The 19,912-nt window shown below is 46.9% G+C and overlaps 4 protein-coding genes across 4 annotated transcripts in view; 1 reads left to right on the top strand and 3 right to left on the bottom strand.

Moving 5' to 3' along the window:
- MMD (monocyte to macrophage differentiation associated) overlaps nucleotides 1-19,583 on the bottom strand; it is a 372,596-nt gene extending 353,013 nt beyond the window's left edge. Inside the window, exon 1 of the mRNA XM_069872696.1 lies at nucleotides 19,579-19,583. The gene's annotated coding sequence lies outside the window, so the exon portion shown is untranslated. The remainder of the gene's footprint in view (nucleotides 1-19,578) is intronic.
- The window catches only part of SCPEP1 (serine carboxypeptidase 1), a 108,372-nt gene that overhangs the window by 77,121 nt on the left and 11,339 nt on the right, over nucleotides 1-19,912 (top strand). The gene's annotated exons all lie outside the window — the stretch shown is intronic.
- TRIM25 (tripartite motif containing 25) lies at nucleotides 723-11,883 on the bottom strand. Its single transcript, XM_069872933.1, has 9 exons — nucleotides 11,131-11,883; nucleotides 8,942-9,037; nucleotides 7,823-8,056; nucleotides 7,156-7,312; nucleotides 6,472-6,552; nucleotides 6,059-6,124; nucleotides 5,373-5,399; nucleotides 4,915-5,010; nucleotides 723-4,219 (listed from the first exon to the last, which is right to left on the bottom strand). The coding sequence occupies exons 1-9, from the start codon at nucleotides 11,881-11,883 to the stop codon at nucleotides 3,687-3,689; spliced, it is 2,043 nt and encodes a 680-aa protein (XP_069729034.1). The 3' UTR covers nucleotides 723-3,686.
- On the bottom strand, nucleotides 14,497-19,899 carry COIL (coilin). The gene is made up of 7 exons (XM_069872665.1): nucleotides 19,640-19,899; nucleotides 17,302-18,457; nucleotides 16,883-16,969; nucleotides 16,432-16,479; nucleotides 15,800-15,875; nucleotides 15,220-15,308; nucleotides 14,497-14,701 (listed from the first exon to the last, which is right to left on the bottom strand). The coding sequence occupies exons 1-7, from the start codon at nucleotides 19,888-19,890 to the stop codon at nucleotides 14,612-14,614; spliced, it is 1,797 nt and encodes a 598-aa protein (XP_069728766.1). The 5' UTR covers nucleotides 19,891-19,899; the 3' UTR covers nucleotides 14,497-14,611.

The following is a 19,912-nucleotide window of genomic DNA, read 5'->3' as shown; positions in this document are numbered from 1 at the left end:
GTTGAAGTATCCAGATTTTTCACCCATGTCAGTGATTTGGGATCTTAAAACAGTTTGTGATGCACACTATTTAGTCAAAGGGCCTACAGATTCCTTACCTGTAAAGAGCAATTTCCAAACAGGAGTTTTAATGGGAAATGTTTGGTGTTCTGTGGTGTTAATATAAACTGGAAGCTGAGCACAAGCATTTTTCTTCCTCCAGTCAATGACTATGGTTTTGCTCACCTGAAAAGGCCTCCAGTTTAGTTTACTGGATAAGGATGTTCTTCTCTTCAGCTGGGATTCAGGGTTACTGGTAAAACATCTCTCTAGGATGTAGTGTAGGTCAGCATTTGACAGTCCAGAGGATGCCACAGTTTATGCAGTTCTCCTCCTTTTCTTTCTTCCTCAGTTCTCATATTGCTCTGAGAGTTATGCTGTAAAAGACCTGTTATTTGTACATTATAGCATCTTTATATCTGCCTTCCTTACTGCTTGCTCCAACTCTGAGCACAGAACAAAACATTCGGAGTTAGGGTTTATCATGATTATTTATTGAATTAGTACACTACAATTCAGTTAGTTTCTGATATGGTCACAGGTACAGTCATAAAACAGATGGCATAAAATCTGTTTGTTGCCCTGACAAGGATGTCTAGCTGGCATATATCTGTAATAACAAATAGCATACATACTGAAATGCATGGCTGATAGATCAGTACAGGTGTATAATTACATAAGCATTTCTTTCTGCAGTATTTTACTGATGTGTAAATTAAATCTTTTATTCAATGAAAAACAGGTTAGTGTATTTTCAGTGGGTAAGTGATTCTCCATTTACTCAATGATATGTTAATATGCAAATCACATCCTCATGGCCTTATTAACACTAGAATTAGATCTTTTCTTGATTGGATAAGGTATCTATAGTATTGAAAAGAGAAGTATAATTAAAACACATGCTTGTATCTAGACTTTGTTTAAAACCAGTAAAGCTTTGATAGTTACTGGCCAAGTAAAAACATGTCAGTTGTATTGAAGAGCTTTTGACCCATTATTTATCATGCTGTAACTAATATTTTTTTCTAATGTTATATGACCCTAATGATTATATATATATATCTAAGAAATCCGAAGCTAACCAAAGTAAGAGTTTTCAGGAGCACAGCGATTGAGTTATGTTTCTCATTACACTCCCAATTAACAGAACCTCATTTCTAGTCAGTTGTAGCACAAAGGTAAACAAACAAACGAAAAAAAAAAGAGATCAGGAAAACAGCAGGCAGCTTGTTTCACTGCTTGTGCTAATCCTGAACACCTTGTGTGTTATATATCATTGGTCATACGCTAAAGTCCCATTTAAAGAATCCCCCCTTGTCCAACATGGTAGAATAAGAGCTCTTCCTTTGCTTGAGTGTCACTCCAGACTGTGGCTGAAGCAGCCCATGGACTTGGAGGTTAATACTGACACCCCTTTAAAGTCAAAGAGCAAGCAATAAATCGTGGACTTCCTCCACTGCACAGACCACCAGAGCACTTTTTCCCCCATCTGCCAAGGGATGGAGCACTCCTACCCTCCTGCTGAGGCGAGGCCCTGGGGCACAGCCAGGCAGCTGAAGGAACAGCATTTCCCCAAGGAAACTGTTCTTGTGCCTCACTGCTCAAGTGCAGAAGGCTAGTTCTTCATTCCTTGTTGGCTCCTAGCAGGACACATCCTCCTTCTCCTTTTGAAGTGTCCTGCTTAGTTTGGTTCTTTCAGTGCTGATTGTGCTTTGGAAAACTGAGACCCTCAAGACTACTCCAAAGACAGCTGTGGCAGTTTTAGATCCACCATCATTCTATATCCTATTCTGGCCAAAGAAATGGAAGCCTCTTCTCAGACTTACAGAATCACAGAATTGTTTAGGTTGGAAAGGACCTTTAAGATCATCTAGTCCAACCATAAACCTGACACTGTCAAGTCTGCCACTAAATCTTGTCCCTAGTACTAAGAGTTAACAAACGCAGTAAAAATAAGAGACACCAAGCCTGAATTCCCATGAGTCTCTCTCAAAAGCACTTTGGCTAATGTGAAATGCAGTCAGAGGTTCATCAGAGCCTTCTAATGTTTCCCTTCCAAACTGCCAGCAGTGGCTTTGTTTTCCATTTCACCAAATCCCATAAGGAGGAGTTTGCCAAATCAAAGTCCAAGGAATCTCATGTGAGCTTCCCTGCTCTTCATGGGCTACTACAAGAAATAACAGCAAGGATTCAGGTCCAGAGGCATCAAGATACAGGCCCAACAAGTATGAGATCCAAATATCTCTATAGCTTACTGATCCTTTTAAAGTTGTAAGAAATGCAGAGGTACAGACTCCTCTGTACACAGTGAGGACTTCCAGAGACATACCGTAACCCAAAAGCAAAGAACACCAGGAGAATTAAATATCCATCCCAGAGGGGGTGGACACGTATTCTCCTTTGTTCCAATTCTCCGTATGTTTCAGAAGACTCACCTATCTGCAAGCAGGCTTCAGAGAGGAAGCAGCATTTTCTACAACCTGTGCACACTCTTGAGACTCTTCGACTTAGAGTCCAAATAACAGGGAGGAAATCCAGTTTCTACCACCTGAGCAGCCAAATATATACAAGCAGAGAATATCCCGCTACACAAACAGGAAAAGCTTTATGATAGCAGACCCTGCTTTAAGTGAACAGTGCATTTCTGCTCCCTCTGCAAGCTACAAATGCACTTTCTGAACTCATAGAATGGTTTGGGTTGGAAGGGACCTTAAAGATCTTCCAGCTCCAACCCCCCTGTCATAGGCAGGGACACCTCCCACTGGATCAGGTTGCTCATAGCCTTGTCCAACCTGGCCTTGAACACCTCCAGGGATGGTGCAACTCCTCAGCACAGGAAGAAAATACCATTGAAGAGCCTTCAGTGTGAAGATGTAAAGCATATTCTGGGTCAGAACATGAGACAGAGTACTTCATCCCACAAACCATTAGAGGACGCACACTACTGCTCTGTGGGATGTCTTCCTGGAGACTGGTGTATTCCCCATTACCGAGTCAATGTCAGTTATTTCCTGGTGATTCTCACACCATTTCTTATCCATCAGCTCCAGCAGCCTCTGCATTTCCATTCTGATGAGATTTGTCATACTGGCTTTTATAACAGCGTCATATGACCTGAACTTACTGATTTTAGTAGTTCATTCTGTACTGTCTCAAGGAGTCGTACACTGAGAACACATATTGCAAATCCTAACTACAGGCATCATCAGGATGTATAAAGAAAAAGGCAACACTGAGACATACCTCAAAGCCTGGAACCTGCATTTTTCAAGGAATTCTTTCTGTTTCTTTCTCAAAGGGGTTATTGCTCCCTGTGAAAATTAATTCTGAGGATCCTTTACAGCAAACCACGACAGCTACTGAAGGCATTTAACAGTGGTTTGTATCATAACTTTGCAATCAGGAGGACAATCATGGTCCTTCAAAAACCTTTCACAGTAGTTTTTACTATTATCATTGTTTTACTAAATCACTGACTAAAGCCTTTAGCAATTCAAACCAAAGAATTGGATTTCCTGAACTGCTTGAAAGAGCTAATAATTTTTGTCTCAAACAATCTTTGAGATTTCTTAGACTAACACATACAAAGAGATGCTGCTGGACTAATTATCTGAATATAAGTATTTAGGTAAATTAAATACAAGGCCTTACTGGTTCAGTTGGCAGAGAGAGAGAACGGTGCCACTGGAAAATAACCAGAAGGCAGGGTACAAGGCTTCAGTAAAGTGGGTTTTGAACTTATAGATCAAGTTATGCTTCTCCCCAACAGCCATGAAAATCACAAAGCCTCCCTCACAGTGGAGCAGCACGCCAATCTTGGTAGCCTTCACGCTGGGTAAGCACTTTTCAACGTCATTGTGCCAGGAGGATATTTTGGAATTAAACCACTCGATGCACCAAGAGCTGCTGTTCCTGCCCAGGCGGCTCTCCGGGCCCTGCCGGGCCATGCTGCCGTAACAGATGCCGATGCCGCAGAAGTTGTTCTGCTGCAGTTCCACTTCCCAGTAGTGGATGCCTCTCTTGAAGTACTGGAAGCCCAGCACTTGGAAGCAATCGGTGAAGCGCTGAGGGTGGGGGTTATAATTCATGGGGGTGTCCGAGACAGACATCCTGGTGTATCTCTCGGACAGAAGCACTTTGTTATGAGCAGTGTTGTAATCCAGCGTGACGTTAGCAGCATCTGCAATGACACGAATCATTCGAAGGCACTGAAGAGCAAAGCACTTTTATTTACACTGTCCTATCTAGGTGCTTGTTGCTATGCGCGTCCACCTCCCTGCTCCGCTCTCCTCCCCAGGGCAGGCAGCTCTGAGGCCGCAGTAAGAGTTGCTGGGTTCAACTGCAGCTCCGTGTTACGCAGCAGGCACAGGGAGGGCGAGCTTCCTTCCTTCCTTCCTGCATCCCCGTGGGATTCCTTCAGCACCCAAATATGTGCTGGCAGAAGGGGACTGCTGATCCGGCTGCCAAAGTTCTACCTGATTGTACAGCATCTCTTAGAGCATCTTAAGCAAGCCAGCAGGGGCTCACATAAAACCCTGCATTTCATATCAAAGAAAAATCCAGTGCCTTACATCACATTTCCAGGCTACCCCAATGCAATCATTCTGGGGGAAATCAAAGCCAGTAGTGAGAAAACTTCATTTGCCTTCATAAAGATACATGAACTCCAAAAATACATTTGATTCATCTGGCAAAAGAATCACTTGAAAACCTCCTGCTCCCTTCTCCTCCAAAATCTTCCTTCATTTGATAACTTACTGAGCTAACTAAACCCCTGCAAAGGTATTTTTGTCCAATAACTACAAAGGGCACCTAGCACCTGTGCAAGAAGAGCAGAAAGTTCATCTTTACATAGTGGAACATTGTGTGTCTTACACTGCAAGAGCTCCTCTCTGGATTTCTTCAGAAAGCTCTGAATAAGCTCTTTAGTCGCAGCAGCAGTTGCAGCGTTTTGTGGTCCCGTGGTTGGTGCTGTGTAGACAGAAAAAAAAAAAAAAACAAACCAAAAAAAACCAGTTTGGCCGATTGGGAAGAAACTCTGCATGCTTAACACCATCGCAGACACGCTCAGGTTGGAGCAGACCTCTAGTGGCAACCTGGTTTAGCCTCCTGCTCCACACGGGGTTAACCTCAAACTCAGCTCAGGTTGCTCCCTGTCTTTGTCAAGTTTGGAAAATCCCCTGTTGTCTCTGGGCAACCTCCTTCAGTGCCTGGTAGCTCTGCTGTGACTATTGAGGGCCTTCTGGAGCAAGAGCTGACAGCAGCTCTAGTGCCCAACACTTACATTGTAAGAGCAGTCAATGAAGATAAGCATGATGAAAGTTTGGACTCACCAGCTTTAATGGTTTTCTTTTTCTCCTCTGGAGGGGAAAAAAAAAAAAAAAAAGGAATTGTGAGTTCTACTGAGACCAAAAAGCCATCATTAGACTGGTGGCTGTAAGACTGTCATCATGGCTCTTCTGAAGCTGCAGCAGAAGATAAAGCTGACAGTCCAGCACGTCAAAGCCATGTACACACACACACATACTTGAAAGCCACACATGAAGCACAACATACTATTTGTTTCCTCATAAGCCTGGAAGAGCTTCATCTGTACTTCAGGATGCAGCATGTTGAGGCAAGTGATAATAAGCCTGTGTCTGTGAGGCACAGACTGTTCCTTTTCTTTTTACAACAGACCATCTAGTGCAGCAACAGAAGCTCCAAGTTGATTCAACTCAGCAATCCCCAGCAGACCCCACTGAATGCCTCACACCCAGGACTTGTAAATGAAAAGGATCATGTGTCAAGAGCTCAGTGGAAGTAAACCCAAGGGTTTAAGAAACTTCTTTTGTTTCAAGGAGAGGGTATAGTAGATCTAGAAGGCTGGAATGCCACATTAATACCAGTATCTGGACAAAACAACACTGAAGAGCCACAGTATGACCTGCTGCAAAGCCTCCATCACCCCAGCGTTAGACCACGCGTGATTTATGGCCAGCAAAACATCTGAGCAAGGCTGCTGTTCATCACCACTTACTGGGGTTTGCCACCGCCGGCGAAGCCGCTTGAGTCTGGTGATGGGTTTTCTCTTTGTGGGGATGATCTTGTGAGAGGGGGAAGAAGAAAAACAGAATGTGAACAGCTCATAAGCAGGATTTGGTACGTACAAATCCATCAAACAAGCCAACAGATGGTTAGTACAAGTGAAAAAAGGGGAGGCTGGGGAGGCTCGGCTCCGCTTCACTGCCTGCACAGGCAGCCCTACAGGCGCACGCTGAGGTGAACGCACGGCTGCATCAGGGTGTCCGTCGCTGAAGAGCCCCAAACACCCTCCCCTTCCCACTCCAAAGTGCTCACTATGGATAATCAAACAGCTCTTGGGTAACTGCTTCAATTCTTAGTTAACAGTAAAAGCACAATTAGGAGAGGATGATGCTCTTTAGTACTTACGTGGTTCTGGAGGCTTTTTCCCACCAGGTTTGCTTGGAAAAGCTGCAGACGGGGGCTTAGTTTTCACCAGTGTTAGATTTGCTGCAATGGCAATATTTTACATTACAGTTTGATTGCCAGAAACAGCAAGAACATTTTTCAATCTTATTTTTCAGTCACGTGAGCAGATCTTAAGTGATGGAAACTGAATAGAAGACACCTGTGCCCGAGTCCAAAAGATACTTCTGTTTAACCTGGTAAGGAGAGTTTTGTTCTGCACCATTTACTCCATCAGCACCTTTACAGCTGGGTAACTATAGTCCTATCACTCAGAAGTGTTTTATGTCTCTGTTCTAATTCCAATCCTAAAGTGTATCCAACCTTACTATGTAATAAAAACATAAATTACTGTAAGGAATAATGGCTGAGCTGTGCCAGAAGGGTATAGTATCACAAATACTCATCGACTTGTCTAAAGTATAGATAAAAGAAAAGAGACACAGGCACAGTTTTTCTCCTAGTTCAACCCAAACTGTAGCATTTGTGTTGGGAAATGGATGAACCCAGAAGCTGCAAGACAGTTTATAGTAACCAGCTGCATCTGCTGCACTATTTTGTTTTCAATATTTGGACTAGAGGGAGAAGACACCTCATTCAAACTCAAAGCCAAGGCAGAAAACGCCAGTTCTTCCAGTGATACGGTACCTTCTGCACATTTCTCCTTAAGCTGAGTCACTGAAAGTCTCACGGTCTCTTTAAGGTTAATGGCAGACTGAAAAGCAGAATGTATCAAGTTTTGGTCCATTTCATTTACAGGGACAAAAGCCTCTTTTACTGATGTTTGTTGCAGTGTTGCTGCTCTCTGAAATGAGAAATAGAAGACCTTATGCAGAGCACATTGTGTAGCAGACAGAAAAAATACAACCAAGTTACTTTCAATGAGGTGGGGTTTGTGCATTCATCTCAAATTCAGAGGAGCAAAGGCTACAGTCAGACACAACCTGTGGCAAAATTAGAGCAGCAACCCATATGGATTAATTCTCAACTGACATCTGAAGCAGTGAGAACGATCTAATAGATAGCGTCACAGCAGGGAGCTGCAGAACCTCATGGAGATGGATTCCCTCCCTCTCTGGCCCCTCTGCTTGCAGCAGAGGCTCCACTGGGGGAGGTTCCAGACACCACTTCATTCCAGCCCTCTTTCATTGATATTGGGGTACTTTTCAGTACCTCCTTTTATAGCAGGTTCTTGCACACAACTGCATTATCATTGGACTGAAAGCGTCTGAAAAGCAGGAATACCACAGCAGGTTTTTGTGTTTCTAGAATGCAGAATTGCGAAGAACCGCATCGTATTTCAAGGCCACGTTACCTTCAAGAACAGAACATCATCAGCTTCAGTCAGTGCCGTCTCAATCTGATCTCTGAGAGACTGTATTTCGTTCTTCTTACTTCCCAGAACACTGTAGATATAATCAAACCTATTGCAAACTCTCTTTTCTTCATCTGCAATTACTTTCAAGGTTTGATTTTCTTTTTCTTCAATTAAGGCTTTAATTTCTGAAAACTCATTTCTGATCAAGTCTTTCTTCCTGGAAGCTGTCTCCTGCAGCGGACAAGAGCAGACAGACACTGGTTTCACAAGAGCAGTTCACAGACAAAGTACTGCTAACTGCCACTAGAAGAAAAACCCAAGCCTTTGAGAAACACGTAGGCTTCAATTACTTGAAACAGACAATAAAAAAAGTGATGTATTTCTGCGTAGTTTGGAAAGAAAACTCATCTGCTCTCAAGAAATCAGGCCAGTTGTCAGTGCCCAGACCCCCGGGGCTGTGCCAGCCAGCAGTTTCCAGCACTGGGACGGGGCTGTGCCACTGCGAGCTTGGACACCACACACCCACTGGCACAGTTGGAGCTGGTTCTGTCTCTGCCGTGTGGCATCCCTGGTTAATACAAAGTAATTCCTGATTCTCTGAGAGATGTTCCAGAGGAGCACGGAAGCGCTATCCTAGTGGTTTTTCAGTTTCTTCATCTCTACCACTCGGTTTGGAAAGGATGGTACAGGTGAGACGTACGCGATCCAACCATCAGCAGGAATGGCAACCGGGAACATCAGCTAAGAGCAAGGATTAGTTGGGGTAACCTATGGGGAAGAGACACCCAACCTTCTGCACTGGTGCAGCTGTTGCAGCTCATTAATCCTTTAGCTTAAGCTGCACAGACACACACTTTCTGTGCAACAGAGAAGACGTTTGAGCCCTGTTCAGGTCGAGTGGTGTCAGTACATGCAGGTATAAAGTCCTTGCACAGGGGAGGGGTTACTCCCATCTCCCACGGAGCTGCCTGGCTCTACCAAAAAGCCTCTTTTCTGTTCCTTCCCAATATTTTCTCCTGCCAATGTGATCTCAATACTACGGCAACTACTCCAGGAGTAAAAGTGGCCAGCGCGCACCAAGCAACCTGACAGCATTTTGGAGAGTTACCCACTTACAGCAACTTGGCTTTGGCTTGTTTTCACAGTGTTCATCGCTCGAGCAGCTCTCTCACCCTGATTATGCAGTTCCAACAGCTTCTTCTTCAGAGCTGACTGCAACAGAAGAGATCAGAAAGCATTTGAGAGAAGGAGCTGCCATGTCCTCTCAGTCAGGTCATGCTTACTGGGGTAAGAATCTTATTTACAGAAAGTTTTAAAATAACCATTCTAAGCATTTTGCACCATCCAGGTAAAACCAACTACTCCTTAAGCCTTTCAGGATGTAAAAATCCTGTCCTGCGTGCATGACTCAGAGCCAGCACCCTCCCTGCAGCTCTACCACTCCCAACAGCAGATACATGCTGCTGACCGCTCCTTTGATAAGGACCGAGTGCTTTCATCAGCACAGCAGATCCCAGTCCTAGTAACAGAACTTATGGTAGCTCTCAGCCTGGACTTCGGGCATTAACTTAATGATACTGTTCACCTCTCTCATTGTAAATGAGAACTCTATTGCTCAGCTGTGGATTACCTGTGCCTGTAGTTCAAGATGCTGCTGTGCTAAATCAGGGAGGACTCCTGAGGGTAAGCAGCATACACACTCGCTGAACAGATAAAGAGTTTGGCCACCTAAACTTTGGAAAGGGTGCTGCACTCACCTACACTGTGATTTTTCAGCTGTGCTGTATCTTAATACATCTTAATAATCTTAATCATCTTTGTATCTTAATACAAAGGTCAGGATTTCTTCTCTTTCACTCTGTGGAAAAACTTGCTCCTGGCTTTTCTTTACACACTAGATGTTTCCCTAGGCTACTTTTATACTTCTTTGCTTCACAAGGGTGTACACAAAGCCCTGTCCCCAGTCCCTTGGTCAGCCAGCAGTAAGGCCACGCAGCGAATCCCAAACCCCGCGCAGGGAGCAGCAGGGGGGGCTCAGAACTGAGGGCAACACCTGCCGAGCTGGGAGGCCTCGCCAGTCAGAGAATCATAGAACAATTTGGGACCGAGCGGGACCTTTAAGACTATCTGGATCCACCCCTTCTGCCCTGGGCAGGGACACCTGCCACTGGATCAGGGGCTCTGAGCCCCATCCAGCCTGGCCTTGAACCCCTCCAGGGATGGGGCAGCCACCCCTGCTCTGGGCAGCCTGGGCCAGGGCCTCCCACCCCTCACCAGAGGGCATTTCTCCTTAATATCTAATTAAAATTTCCCCTCTTTCAGCTGAAAACCATTCCCCTTCATCCTATCCCTGCACTCCCTAATCAAGAGCCCCTCCCTAGCTTTCCTGGAGCCCCTTTCAGTGCTGGAAGCTGCTCTAAGATCCCCTTGGTGCCTTCTCTTCTCCAGGCTGAACAACCCCAGCTCTCAGGCGGACCGATGGCCTCTGCGAGTGACAGCTGGTCTAGCACAAGGCAGGAACTGCAGGACTCTCCGAGCACCATCTTGGAATGGAGGAAAAGGTAAGGAATTACTGTGAAGACGTGGGCAGGGTGGAGCAGATAATAGCTTGCCAAGGCCAGACATGAGATTCACAGTCTGGCCTCCTCCCCAGCCCTTCTCCGCACTGACCCCAAGGCCCCACCAGCTCCAGGAGAGCGCAGGGGAGCCCTACGAGCTCCGGGAAAGATGCTCCAGCCTTGGTGGGACCAAAGTAGAGCTCTGGGGAGGATGCTCCAGCCTTGGAGAAGCACAAGGGAGCTCTGGGCTGTCCCTTGGAAGGCACTGCTGGGGCACAGGGGAGCTCCCCTGGGGGGTTTTTGAGTCCTGGGGTGCTCCTGGGAAGGCTCCCTAGCCCTGGGGGAGCAGAGGGGAGTTTGGGATGCCCTTGGGAAGGCTCCCCAGCCCTGGGGGAGCTCCGGTGTGCCCCTGGGAAGGCTCCACAGTCCCAGGGGAGCCCCGGGATGCCCATGGGGAGCTCCTGGGAGGGCACTGCTGGGGCACAGGGAGCTCTTGTGAGGGGCAAGGGAGTGTGCTTGAGCCCTGTGGTGCTCCTGGGAGGGTGCTTTAGCCCCGGGGTGCCCCCGGGAGGGCTCCCCAGCCCTGGAGGAGCAGCGGGGAGCCCCGGGATGCCCCCGGGAGGGCTCCCCAGCCCTGGAGGAGCAGCGGGGAGCCCCGGGATGCCCCCGGGAGGGCTCCCCAGCCCTGGAGGAGCAGCGGGGAGCCCCGGGATGCCTCCCCCGGGCGGAGCTCGCCCCGCCGCTCACCTCGGCGTTGGCTTTGGCGTCCTGCAGGGGGCTGATGTGACACTGCTTGTGGCCGAGGAGGCAGAGGGAGCAGATGCTGGCGGCGTGCTGCCCGCAGAAGAACTCGAAGAGCTTGCAGTGCTGCGGGCACTTCCTGCGGTGCAGGTGCCGCAGGGGCGCTCGGAGCTGGTGGTCGCGGAACGCGGGGCTGTCCCGGTGCGGCCGCAGGTGCTCGGGGCAGAAGGAGGCGGTGCAGGTGAGGCAGGTCTGCACGGCCGGTGCCCGCAGGCAGCTATCGCACCACACGGGAGCCTCCTCCGGCCCGCAGCCCCCCGGCGCCGCCGCCTCCTCCTCCTCCTCCTTCTCCTCCTCGGCCGCAGCCCCGGGGCCGTCCCGCAGCTGCTCCACCACCCGGCACAGCACCGTGTTCTTGTGGAGCGGCGGGCGGCTCGGGAAGGCGGCTCGGCACTGCGGGCAGCTCAGGTTCTCGGAGAGCCCGGCCCAGCAGAGCTCCAGGCAGGCGGAGCAGAAGTTGTGGCCGCAGGGCACCGTCACGGGGCTGCTGAAGAGGCAGAGGCAGATGGAGCAGGTCAGCTCCTCCTCCAGCTCCGACGGGCCCCGGCCGGGCGCTGCCATCGCCCCCGCGGCTCCCGGCTCCGCGACCGAAACTGGGGACGGGGCTTTCCGGGAACTTACGCGCCCTGTCCCCGCCTCGGGACTGGGACCGGCCCCGGGGGCGGGGAGAGAGAGCCGGGACAGCCTGCTTCCTTCCATCCTTCCCCCCCCCCCAGCTTCCTTCCATCCTTTTCCCCTTCCCCAAGAGGACCAGGACCCCCGTCTTCCATCCCCCCTGGGATGGGGAGAGCTGGGGTGAGGATCATAGAATTGTTTGATTGGAAAAGACCTTTGAGATCATGGAGTCCAATTGTAGCTTCTCCACTTCTAAACCAACATGAGAAGGAGATGGAACTGGTGGAATGGGTCCTGAGGAGGTCACAGAGATGAGCAGAGGGCTGGGGCACCTCTGCTCTGAGGACAGGCTGGGAGAGGAGAAGGCTCTGGGGGGAACTGCCCTGGGACTCCCTCACCCCTGGGGCCACCATCGTGGTGGCCACAGAGTCACTTGCCCCAGGTTGGGAAGGGGATGCTCTGGGTGCCTTCTCTTCCCTGGGACCGTGGGTGAATCCAGGGGTGAAGGTGGCTCAGGACTGGAGGTCCCAGGCCAGGGGAAGCTGATGGAGCATCCCCCACCTGAGCCGCTGTGCCTCAGAGGTCCCAGCTCCTCTGCTGCTACATGGTGTTTCCAAACCAAACACAAGACCTTTCAATACTTAGTGGGCTGATAAGAAAGGTGGGGTAAAACTTTTTTAGCAGGGCCTGTAGCAATAGGACAAGGGGTGATGGTCTTAAACTAAAAGATAAATTTAAACTAGATACTAGGAAGAAATTTTATTTGCTGATGGTGGTAAAACCACAGCACAGGTTGTGTCTGTTTGCAGAGATGGGACCAAAGAGCAGCTGTTAAGGCTGATATTTCTTATTATCCTACAGGTGAACAAAGCAGTTCTTCAGGGGCTTGTCTGGACCGAGCCACCATCACCTTCCAAAGGCTCAGCACCATCACTGTGATTTCTGCAGCACTCATCTTGTATCCACTGATGCAAAGGTAAGCATATAAAAAATATTTACATCTACACCATGACAATGGTAGCTTTTTCTTCTGGAGCAGAACGTGGGATGTTTGGAAGCTTTCCATTGTCAGAGGGTCCTTTAAAACTACCCCGAAGGAGGCTGTAGTGAGGTGGGTGCTGGTCTCTTCTCCCAGGTAACAAGTGATACAATGAGAGGAAACGGCCTCAAGTGGTGCCAGGGGAGGTTTAGATTGGTTATTAAGAAGAAAGCCTTTACTGAAAGAGTGCTGAAGCACTGTCAGCAGCTGCCTAGGGCTGTGGTGGGGTCTCCATTCCTGAAGGGGTTCAAAACACATGTAGATGTTCTTCATCAAGTGTAGATGCAGCTCAGGACATGGTTTAGCAGGCAGGGATGATGGACTGGATGAGCTTAGAGGTCTTTTCTAACTGTAAGAATTCTATGGAATTCTATTTTGAGTAAGTCCAACCACTCCTGCTGTCTGAAAACTATTTAACATCTAAAATTACTACATAATTTTACCATTCAAATGGCTACTGAAGTTATTTTCAAGCACTTTCTGTTCTGTTCCGTGTTTCTTCCCGGTGTAGCACCCAGCCCTGCCCCAGGTATGAGGAACACGGCGCGTGGCTCTCTCGGAAGGGGCGTGGGCGCAACAGGGCAGCAGCCAGCTCGCCTTTACTGGGGCTGATTTACATTGTGCACTGAAGCATTAGTTTCACTCAAACTCAATAACAATGGGAAAACTAGACTCAAGATTTTATCTTCAAAACATCCTCTCTGGGGTATATTCGTTTTCATCACAGGCTCATCACAGCCAGAGGGACTCTGTACCCATTTAATCTATACCCAAAATGCACTGTAGGCAATGGAAAAAGAGGCAAATCCTGCTGTGAAATACTTGCATTTAGCTTTTGCTATTTCATACGAATTAACAATTGTTTCTTTTAGAAACGTTCTTTCCATTAATCTCAACTATCTTGGCATGGTGCTGAAGTGTCTGGAATTTTCTTTCTGTCAAGTTTGCAATAACATCCACACACAAATCAAACTTCTCTAAAAACCAAATTCTAACACCAAATAACAGCAACTGAAGCGAACTGCAATATATATATGAGTAAAACTAATTTATATAAGTGATTCCTTCAAAAATAAGACATTTTAATAGGGATAACACAGAAGTGCACAGGATTTGAAGGTAATCATGCACTAGTCAGAGTAGATTAGCTGAACCATGATGCAGTCTTTCAGGTGTGTGTTTCTATCTAAGGTGTTGTTTTTTTTCTCCATGTCTTCTGTTTAAGAGCCAGCAACTTAGGACAGGGATTATCTTACAGGGTTAAACGTGCCCAAGTGCAAGTACTACATGGGTACAAGATCCGCCAGGATGCTGATGATTAGCAGAGGTATCCGTGAAGCTCATTGCCACCACCTGGTGACCCATTTGTGTCAGGCTCTCATGTTGTTTTTTATTATCCTTACAGCAAGCTGCCTCCATATAGCAATTATACAGCTTAATGATATCTAGACACTTAAATGGATTTACTGACAGTACAAGGTCAGATCTTATCCTTTAGATCAAACCATTCCAGCAGCAGGATACAAAAAATGTTATTAAGCTTCTATTAAGAAAAGAAACCAAACAGTACTATATTATAGACATCCTATAACAAAGTATTCCTGTGTTACAGAAAAACATTTACTAAGAAAAAAATGTTTCTTTTCCTTGAAGCATAGTTCCATTTTTAAAACCATTTATTAAAAACAACCACCAGTACAGCTGCTGCCCTCAGAACTAGAAGGCAGCATTTCACAAAACAAGTCCGTACAGCTATTTACATTTATTCACATCTTAAACTGTTCCATTTTGAGTGCTGGATCCGTTAACCAGAGGCTCAACAATCAGTCTGGGCTCTATCAGCGCATCCCAGTTTTCAGTTATCTGAAAACAAAATAGAGACAGTAGTTAGCACACAGCAGGAGCTACACAGGGAGATGGAATTGCTGCTACATTGTGCTTTGTCTGGACTTAAAAGCAGCACCGCTGAACAAAGATCACAGATCTTCCTGTGATTCACTGATCTTCTTCGTGACCCTCAACCTGCCTGACATCCTGGGTGAGGAAAGATGCAGGTAAGAAGAGCAGTGCATGGAATTAATAACCTTGTAAGAACTGCAGCTCTGTCTAGACATGATACTGTTTGTGTTATTAGCCAAAAAAAAAAGTTAAACAGTCTGATGACTTTTTTTTAGTCTATTTAATTGAATAACATCAAGTTGTTCTTATCTTGTAATCATGCACGTTCTTGCTAGAAAGGAACAATTATATTTGCTTCTGTTTATTTTAATTGGATGCATTATTATAAAAAGGACCTCACTGAGGTGAACAGAGTCATAAAGCAGAGCATGTGTCAGGTATGGGATACTTGTAACAGGCTTCAGAAGAGGACACCCACATACCCGTGTGTCCTGAGGAACCGCGTACTCAATCAATTCTGCTCCATCTGCAGACTGGTAAACCAGATCAAATTTTCCTGGCTCTTTAGCAACTTAAAAACAAACAAACAAACAATTCCATTAACTATAAACAAAAGAGTTAGATGTTTATCATATTTAGAAAGCTAATACAAACCAGGGTTTTGGGGGTTGTGTGTTCAGATTCTTAATTGTAAACAAAAATCTGAAGTAGAACTGAATGCTAAACCAAAATTAAGGTAATCACCTAGTATACTTTATGCATTAAATAGTTAATTAACAATATGCTGCCTAAATTTGAGAGAAATGCTCACATGATGGTCATTCATTAACGCTGGCTTAAATGGCAGCCACAGCCTGCACATTTGGTTTCAGAGATATTCAAGTGTTAGAATGTCTCCAATTCCGTAACCTTTTTGGGAGGGAGGAAGTGGGTAGGGGGGTGTGCATTGAGAAGGAACCTGAGGAAACTGCAAATACTCCTGAAACATGAAGTGTGCCTCAGACTAGCTGTTTTCCAAGTGATCCATGTGACAACAAGCCTTTGGTGCCCCGGGATACATACTCTGTCCTGCCGGTGATGAAAGGATCTCGAGCTCAATCTGCTTTTTATCAGCATTCCAACTGATTATTTTCCCCTCCTTCATAAAGCAACAAGAAAGGATCAGATAAGATATACCTCAGCATTGTTTAACTAGTCCTTATTTACAACCACTGTGATACTTGATCACAGTTAAAATCTGCAAAGTATTAAAGCTCTGCAATCTGCAGTTACTGACATCAATAAACTAAACTTATTGTCAGTCTTTATGATTTGTACTTATCCAGAAACCAAATTATTTGAAGTAACCTCAAAATTTTACTTGCACTAGTTTCAAGAATTCGCCTTGACTTCAACCAGCAGTGCCCTTGAACACAGCTACATTTTCTACTATAAAACAATCTGCATCTTTTGTCATCTCTAAAATATTAATAATCATTAATAATTGCTTGGATTTTTTTTTCTTTTTTTAAAGTAACAGCCACACCTTTCAAATTTTCAATTCATTTTGGCTTCTAGAGTTTTCATTTTTACTGCTGCACTGGGAATAGCCTGCAGAGTCAAGGGGACAAGAACAAAAATACTGCACAACTCCAAGATTATTTAAGCCTCACCTATAATAGTTTTGCAAGTGAATTAAGGGAGGAAAGCAGTACCTTATAGTCTGAAACTTCAGGACTGTAATTTTCAGTTAGTTCTAAGCGCTGTTGAAAGAAAATACAATTAACAAATTAGAACTTTTCCTGGTTCCTGAAGATGCCACCTATACTCAGACACTCTTTCCTCAGCAAGAGGGAAGTGCAAGAACGATGTCTCCCACTCCAACCCTGATGCTGATCACAGCCTCACGTAGTCTTCCAGGAATCACTGCTCCAAAGTTTAGAAGAGAATTTTTAAAGAACAAATAAGTAGAGTGAAGGGTGAAGGCCACTTCTTAACTCTTGTACTTCCAGGATAATGGTCCCAGAACAACGTAAGATTAACTTCTTTCAGTGCAGCTTTTGGTTATCAGGACTATGCTATCTGCAGCATGTCCTACAAAACTGAGAGTAACCCAAATGAAACTATTTTAGCCTGCTAACATTCAGCATTTCATGAGTTCTTTACCTTAAAGGCAATTCTTTCTCCCACTTGTGGTGGAGCAGCTAGAAGAGGTAACACGCTATAGTCTCTCTTAGGGACCTCCACGGGATTCTGTGAAACAAGCAGTAAACCCATTGATTTAATTACTGTATTAATAAGAACAGAAGACAATGTTTATGCTGTTGTAAGAAGTTCTGAGAAGGGCAAGGTACTTATCAGAGTGCTTTGTTTTGAGATATATAATACAACCACTTAAATATTGTTTCATAAACACTTCCTCAGGCTGCTATACAGAGATATCATAAATATCAGATTTACTAGGTTAAGATCAACCTTTATCCTGTCAATCTTTTTCTGCTTTTACAAATTACCCTCATCCTCTGTGGGTTTGTACAATTAGAGCTGCAAGAAAAAGGTGACCTATGACTACATAAGTCACTCACCTGGACAAGAACAGAAGAGTTTGTCGCAGCTTCATTTAACTGCCTCTGTTTCTGGCCTTCACTGCTGTAGTTATAGAAGAAGCCAGGGTTTGCTCCTCTCCCATGGCCTTGGCCCCTCGTCATCCCACGAAACCCCTGACCCCTAGGTCTCCAGAAGTTATTCTCTCCTGTTCCACGCCCCCTTCCGCGGCCTTGGCCGGCAAGTGGGCCTTGAGCGCTGGTTGCCAACTGTTTAGTACAGTTTCTTCCTATGGAATTACTCAGTCCAGCATTTACTGCGGGTTTTTTAATAACAAGTGTTTCAGAATCTGAACTGTCAGACTCTGAAGAGGAGGTCTTTGCTTTGGCAGCCTTGGTGGTACCGGTTTTTACAGCTGCTGCATTGTTTGGCAATGACTTTTCCTTTGCAGTCCTGTCTTGTGCTGTTGCCACTTTCTCATCCTCAGTACTCGAGTCAGAATCTGAACTAGAGGACTGGGATTTTTTAGCATTTTTACTAATTGCAGTCTTTGGATTTTCAGGGCTAGACTTCACAGTCACTTTATTAGAAACAACAGATTTCACATCAGAATTTGTAGTAGCCTGGGATTTGTTCTTTGGAAATGTTGCCACTACAGGTTTATGGGAAGATTTATTTTGCTTTACATTTAAGTCACTGTTGTCACTGTCAGACGATGTGCTGGAGGAAGATGAAGATCCCACCCTCATTTTTCCAGACTGGGCTGTGACTTTTTTACCACAACTTGGAGAAATGTTCTCATTTGCCTCTTCTAAAGCCATCTTTGTTGCAGCAGGCTTTGCCTGCTTTTCATCCTTCTTTTTTGTTGCCAGCTGTTTCTCCCTCTCTGTCTTTCTAAGCTTTTTTGTTTGGTCAGTAGGGCTCTCTTCATTACCTTCTGTGGGCTTTTTTTTCCCACTAACTTCTTTTCTTTTTCTTTTCTTGTACTTTTTCTGAGAGTCCTTAATATCTACAGAGCTCTCTTCCCTACAAGAGAAATACTCAGTATGTTTATTCTTTTTCTTTTCCCTTTTATCTTCATTTCTAGACAATTCTTCCTGCTTTTGTCTACGCCTTTTTTTGTCTTCTTTTGGTGTGCAAGAGAAACCATCTTCTATCTCTTCATAATCATCTGCAACTATCTCTTCCAGTTTTACTCTGTCAAAAAAACAAGCAAAACCAACTGTTCAGCACAGCGAAGCCCTTTCCCTCGATGCTGGCAGTCCAGGTAAGGCTGCCTGCTGAGCTTTTAAGCAATTAACCCCTTTCCCTTGACTTTGGCAGTTAGGTAAGGCTGCCTGTGAGAGCTTTGAAACAACGAAGCCCCTTCCCTACATGGTGGCAGCCCCACTAACACTGTCGGGCTTTAAAACAGTGAAGCCCTTTCCCTCGATGTTGGCAGCCCCAGTAAAGCTGCCTGTTGGGCTTTTAAACAATTAACCTCTTTCCCCTCGATGTTTGCCGCCCAGGTAGGGCTGTTTCATAGAATCATAGAATAACCAAGTTGGAAGAGACCCACCGGATCATCCAGTCCAACCATTCCCATCAATCACTAACCCATGTCCCTTAGCACCTCGTCCACCCGTGCCTTAAACCCCTCCAGGGAAGGTGACTCAACCCCCTCCCTGGGCAGCCTCTGCCAGTGCCCAATGACCCTTTCTGTGAAGAATTTTTTCCTCATGTCCAGCCTGAACCTCCCCTGGCGGAGCTTGAGGCCATTCCCTCTTGTCCTGTCCCCTGTCCCTTGGGAGAAGAGGCCAGCTCCCTCCTCTCCACAACCTCCTTTCAGGTAGTTGCAGAGAGCAATGAGGTCTCCCCTCAGCCTCCTCTTCTCCAGGCTAAACACCCCCAGCTCTCTCAGCCGTTCCTCATAAGGCCTGTTCTCCAGCCCCCTCACCAGCTTCGTTGCTCTTCTCTGGACTCGCTCCAGAGCCTCAACATCCTTGTGGTGAGGGGCCCAGAACTGAACACAGGATTCGAGGAGCGGTCTCCCCAGTGCCGAGTTTGTTGGCCTTTTACACAATGAAGCCCTTTCCCTCGCTGCTGGCAGCCAGGTGAGGCTGCCTGGCGAGCTCTGAAACAACGAAGCCCTTTCACCCCGGCTGCCAGCACCGAGGGAGGCTGCCTGGCGAGCTCCTAGACACTTAACCTCTTGCTGCTGGCCTGGGGGGGCTGCCTGGCGGCCTCCTGAGCCGGTTCGGGAGCACGAGGGGCTGGGGCAGCGCTCTCCTCCCGCGCCCGAGGAGGTTCCCAAGCCCTGGGCTCCCTCCGGCCCCGCGGGGGTCCCGAGGCGAACGGGAAGGGATTCCCCGGAGAAGGGGGGCCCGGCCGCCGCCGTACCGGAGCGAGTCGTTGTCCCGCACGAGGCGGACGCTCTCGGTGGGGGGCAGCAGCGCTCCCTCCAGGTAAAGGCTGAGGCGGGCCCGGCGGCTGAAGCCGAAGCGGTGCCGGATGAGGCTGACGAGGTCGGTGACGAGGCGCGCCTGGCCGGGCTCCAGCAGCAGCCAGCAGAGCGCGCAGCCCGGGCTGCCGGGCGGCGGGTAATCGAACTGCAGCCGCAGCCGCGCGGGGCCGCCGCCGGGCGCCGCCATCTTGGCGGGAGAGGGGACGGCG

Source organism: Phaenicophaeus curvirostris, chromosome 19, assembly GCF_032191515.1.
Source record: "Phaenicophaeus curvirostris isolate KB17595 chromosome 19, BPBGC_Pcur_1.0, whole genome shotgun sequence".
Taxonomy (NCBI): Eukaryota; Metazoa; Chordata; class Aves; order Cuculiformes; family Cuculidae; genus Phaenicophaeus; species Phaenicophaeus curvirostris.
This window is presented reverse-complemented; position numbering and strand designations above follow the sequence as displayed.

Coding starts and splice junctions, on each gene's coding strand:
- TRIM25 (XM_069872933.1), bottom strand. CDS start 11,883: ATGGAAGGAAGCAGGCTGTCCCGGCTCTCTCTCCCCGCCCCCGGGGCC. Junction 5,011..5,372: donor AAAGAAAACCATTAAAGCTG/GTGAGTCCAAAC, acceptor CTGTCTACACAG/CACCAACCACGGGACCACAA. Junction 4,220..4,914: donor CAGAGAGGAGCTCTTGCAGT/GTAAGACACACA, acceptor GTGTCATTGCAG/ATGCTGCTAACGTCACGCTG.
- COIL (XM_069872665.1), bottom strand. CDS start 19,890: ATGGCGGCGCCCGGCGGCGGCCCCGCGCGGCTGCGGCTGCAGTTCGAT. Junction 16,480..16,882: donor GAGAAAGAATTGCCTTTAAG/GTAAAGAACTCA, acceptor TTCTTTCAACAG/CGCTTAGAACTAACTGAAAA. Junction 15,876..16,431: donor CTGAAGTTTCAGACTATAAG/GTACTGCTTTCC, acceptor TGCTTTATGAAG/GAGGGGAAAATAATCAGTTG.